General features: G+C 27.5%; 1 protein-coding gene across 2 annotated transcripts; it reads left to right on the top strand.

The window, feature by feature from the left end:
- Positions 1-1,048: 1,048 nt before the first annotated feature.
- LOC111306670 (calmodulin-like protein 11) lies at positions 1,049-3,027 on the top strand. Of its 2 annotated transcripts, XM_022904467.2 has the most exons (4): positions 1,054-1,239; positions 1,336-1,493; positions 1,666-1,746; positions 2,706-3,027. In XM_022904467.2, exons 1-4 carry the CDS (start codon positions 1,164-1,166, stop codon positions 2,841-2,843), a joined length of 453 nt encoding a protein of 150 aa, XP_022760202.1. In that variant the 5' UTR covers positions 1,054-1,163; the 3' UTR covers positions 2,844-3,027. The 2 variants fall into 2 exon arrangements, with proteins under 2 accessions (XP_022760201.2, XP_022760202.1); XM_022904466.2 differs by having other exon boundaries at positions 1,049-1,493.
- Positions 3,028-4,174: the final 1,147 nt, after the last annotated feature.

Raw genomic sequence — 4,174 nt, 5'->3', positions numbered from 1 at the left:
ACTAATTTTACTTTTATTTAAATAGATTCTTAAGTTGCCCCTTTTGAAATTTCTTTAAAACCCTATTTAAATTGAATTATCCAATGACAACAACCCCCCGCTTGTAATCTTTTCGCAATAACAATTAAAATTTTAATATTAAAAACAGATACTATTACTATTGCAAATATGGATCCTCTCAAGACAAAACGATGGTGAAAGGTATGCGAAAACGTGTAACAGGGGCGTTTTCAAGCGTGTTGAATAGCAGGGTAAAGTTTTCGAAACATGTACGGAAAATGGATCTGCTCGTGCAAGCAACGCAGCGTGCTTTATGGGGGTTGAAAAAAATAATATGATGGAAACAGTCCCCGTTGTCCCATACTCGTCTCCAGTCTTGCACTTTGAATGCTTTTGTAATTTTGTCTCCTGCACATCAAGCCCTTACAGCTGTTTTAAAATTTTAATTTCCCATATTTTACTCACTATTGTACAAACACAAGGCAGATTAACATTTTAATTAATCTCAAAGCTTGTTATATTAAATAAAAAATTTTTAAATAAATTTATCAATTTGTATATTTTATTATATAAAATATTAATAAATTTATATATTATATTATATTTTATATAAAATTTACGTATAATAAATTATGTTACTAAAAAATACAAAATATATATTTTTTAAATTTATATATAATTTTTATAAAAATTTTAAATTATATCATTTTTATATTTTTTCATATTATTTTCGTGATACTTACGGATATTATTTTTATTTTTTAAATTTATATAATTTTTATTAAAATTTTAACTTATAATATTTTTATATTTTTAAACCATTTTGTATTATATCACTCAATTAATTTGCATAGCCACTTCTTAAAAAAAAAAAACTCATACGGCTGGAGAGTGAAGAGAAAAAAAATTAAAGCAATTTACTAGTACTGTAACAACCAACCTAGCTCATAGGCTTGATTTGACTTTGATTATTAAATTTTTTTAGTTTTAATTATAATTTTAGCAAAGAAATTTCACTAGACTTCCCTACGTTGGAATTCTACATAAACCCAGCTCATCTTGAGCTATACTCAACATACACACATACTCTTCTCTCTTTTTCTCTCTCTCTGTCTCTCTCAAACTTTCCTGAGGTTCTTTTCCAGGCAACCAAATAAAGAAGCATGGGAGATATACTACGTGAAGAACAGATTGTTGAGTTCAAAGAAGCGTTCTGTCTCTTTGACAAAGATGGCGATGGTTTGTTTTTCCTTCATGCTTTATGCTTAAAATTAATGAAGCATAATTCTAGTATTAGTCCTGTGTTAATGGTATTACTATTTGCGTATTTGTTAGGTTGCATTACTGTGGAAGAATTGGCTACAGTGATTAGATCCCTGGATCAAAATCCAACGGAAGAAGAGCTCCAGGACATGATAAATGAAGTTGATGCTGATGGAAATGGAACTATTGAGTTTGCAGAGTTCTTGAACTTGATGGCCAAGAAAATGAAGGTAAAAAACAAATTTTTACCATAAGCATTTTAACACTGCTTCAATTCTATTTGATATGACAATTGCAGCCTGAAAAAAAAAAAAAAAAAAAAAGGACTACAAAAGGGGAAACAAAGTTTAGCATTCAGCACAAGAACTGAAAAAGATTGAACTTGTTTCTGTCAAAAACCAGGAAACTGATGCAGAGGAGGAACTCAAAGAGGCTTTCAAGGTTTTTGACAAGGATCAAAATGGGTATATCTCAGCTACTGAGGTAGGTTTTGATATCTTTTTCTTCTTTTTTTTTTTTTGGGTTATTGAACATTTCCAATTAATAAATCATTAACAGGTTAATCTTCCATGCATTTTTTTTGTACTTTTCCTTTAAATGCAAGTAATACCTTAACCCAACTTTTCTTTTATTTTTGTTTTCTTCCAAGGTTTGTTCAATGAGAGAATTGTTGCTTTGAAGATTCAATCCAGAACATCACCCATTCAATTTTGAAAACTTTTACTTGGAGTTACAACATTCTTTATCTTTTAGATTTGCCTTCATATTGAAAAGTATGCAAAACACAACTAGCTAGGGAGGGCCATTACTATTTGACCATCCATGGAAGTTTGTTTAGAAATTTTCAAACATTATAGTGGTAGCTGGCATGTGAGGGAATAAAGCGAAGTAAGAGAGAAAAAGAATTGGAAAAAAATACCAAAGATTAATACAAGACAAATCTATTAATGTACTGTCAATATGTAAATGTTATATATTGTTAGTGAATCTATGTAAGAGATTTTCATAAAAAAATTAATTTTAAATATATTTTAAAAATTAAATATATTTATTTTTTAAAAATTTTAAAAATTTAAAATTAATTTTTATTAAAATATTATTATATAATTCATTGACAGTGTATTAAATATAATATTCATAATATCATATGTTAAATGAGATATTGACATTGTTGCATTGTTTTACATTGAAATTTGCACATAAAAAATTAAATTATTTATATGGGTATTTCACATGTTTTCACCTAGTTCAAATAAATTTTCATGTGGGCATCTACGCATAGATGATAGGCTGTAATGGTTTTTGCATGCAATGAATATTAGCCATAATCTTTTTATAAGACATTGAATTTGGGGTTTTGCTTCTGAACTTTTTTTATTATATGGTTTGAATCTAAACCAAATTAATTTAAAATTAGTTTCCTCATTTGATTATGCGTGTAGCTGAGGCATGTCATGATCAATCTTGGTGAGAAATTAACTGATGAAGAGGTAGAGCAGATGATCAAAGAAGCTGATTTGGACGGTGATGGTCAGGTTAACTATGATGAATTTGTCAAAATGATGACTACCGTTGGATGAAAAACTAGTACTACTTCATCAACGATTTGATTTGATCAAGATGTATTTCATTAATTCTGAATTCAAAATTCGTTTTGTTTCTATCTCCAAGAAGTGACCAAAAGTTAATTAGAATTACTTGGCAATTTACTAGTACCTTTTAACATTTGTTCAATATATTTCCGCATTTTATTCTTGCATTCTATTTGAATTTTCTTTTTGTATGTTAGCCTTAAGTAATTTTGTTAATTTGTGTATTTATATTTATTTATTTATTTTATATTTAATATATGTAAAATATAAAAAATATATTTTATAATTTACATCAAATATAAAATTTATATTTATATTTTTATTAAATTTACATATAAAATTTTTTAATTTTTAATTTATATTATTTATATTATTTTATATTATTTTCGTATTATATTATAATAGTATATTTAAAATTATCAAATCTAAAACATTGGTATTTTTTTTTTGCCATGATTTTATTTAGTGGTATTTTTTATTTGTTTCAAAATCGAGATTCTATTAAAAGCTTTTTTCATTTTATCTTTTCATTTATTGGGATTTCCCTCTCTTTTTCTCTCTCTCCCCTCCAACTCAGTGGAAGCAAATAGATGTGAAATTTTTCCAACTTGTTGCGCAATTAATTTCTAACTTTGACCGAGGATCAAATGGTCGGCTTGACTACGTTCCAAGATGCCCTCTGGCCTCTTAGCTCTTTCCTCTTTGGAAAAGCTACTACTCAGTTGTCCCTTTCTCTTTAGCTTTTAGCCTATTGCAATATGCCCTTTCTCTTTGCCTCCATAAAGAAGGAAAATACTAGAGTTAAAGGAGGTTTCTTTCATGGTGTTATATTAATTTTCGGTGCATGACCAAGTCCTCTAATATTTTTACATCAAACGTTAGGAGAAAAGAAAAGAAAAAAAAACAAAACAAAACAAGGATAAAGCAGTTAGGAGTTTGGGACTCCGCGTTTGGATCAGGTCATACTTTCCTTTTTCAATCCAAAAAGTAGGGATGGCAATTAATGGGTCAAGTTAGATTTAGATTAGGCCATTTTGAATTAAAAAAATCATATTATTTTAAGTTTAGTTCAAACCATTTAGGTTTAGCAATCGATTGATTTAAATATAAAATTTTCAAATTTAAATTACTGATTTTTTAAAATTAAATTAATTTAAAATTTAATTATTTCAAATTAATTTTTTGAGTTGTTCAAATTAAAATTAATTCTTGTTTACGTCATTTCAAGTTTTATATTGAAAGCAATTTGATAATAGAATGGAGCTCCTCAACTTGAGTTATTGGAAGGTCTATATGGATTTACCGAGTCCAACGATATA

The sequence above is a fragment of the Durio zibethinus genome, chromosome 22 (genome assembly GCF_047325235.1).
Source record: "Durio zibethinus cultivar Kanyao isolate XHJ-2024 chromosome 22, ASM4732523v1, whole genome shotgun sequence".
Taxonomy (NCBI): Eukaryota; Viridiplantae; Streptophyta; class Magnoliopsida; order Malvales; family Malvaceae; genus Durio; species Durio zibethinus.
Note: the sequence above shows the minus strand (reverse complement) of the source record. Positions and strands in the feature narration are given on the sequence as shown.

Bases quoted from the DNA above. Each gene is read 5' to 3' on its own strand.
- LOC111306670 (XM_022904466.2), top strand. From the start codon at position 1,164: ATGGGAGATATACTACGTGAAGAACAGATTGTTGAGTTCAAAGAAGCG. The intron at 1,494-1,665 runs GTAAAAAACAAA...GTCAAAAACCAG, and splicing joins TGATGGCCAAGAAAATGAAG to GAAACTGATGCAGAGGAGGA. The intron at 1,747-2,705 runs GTAGGTTTTGAT...TTATGCGTGTAG, and splicing joins GGTATATCTCAGCTACTGAG to CTGAGGCATGTCATGATCAA.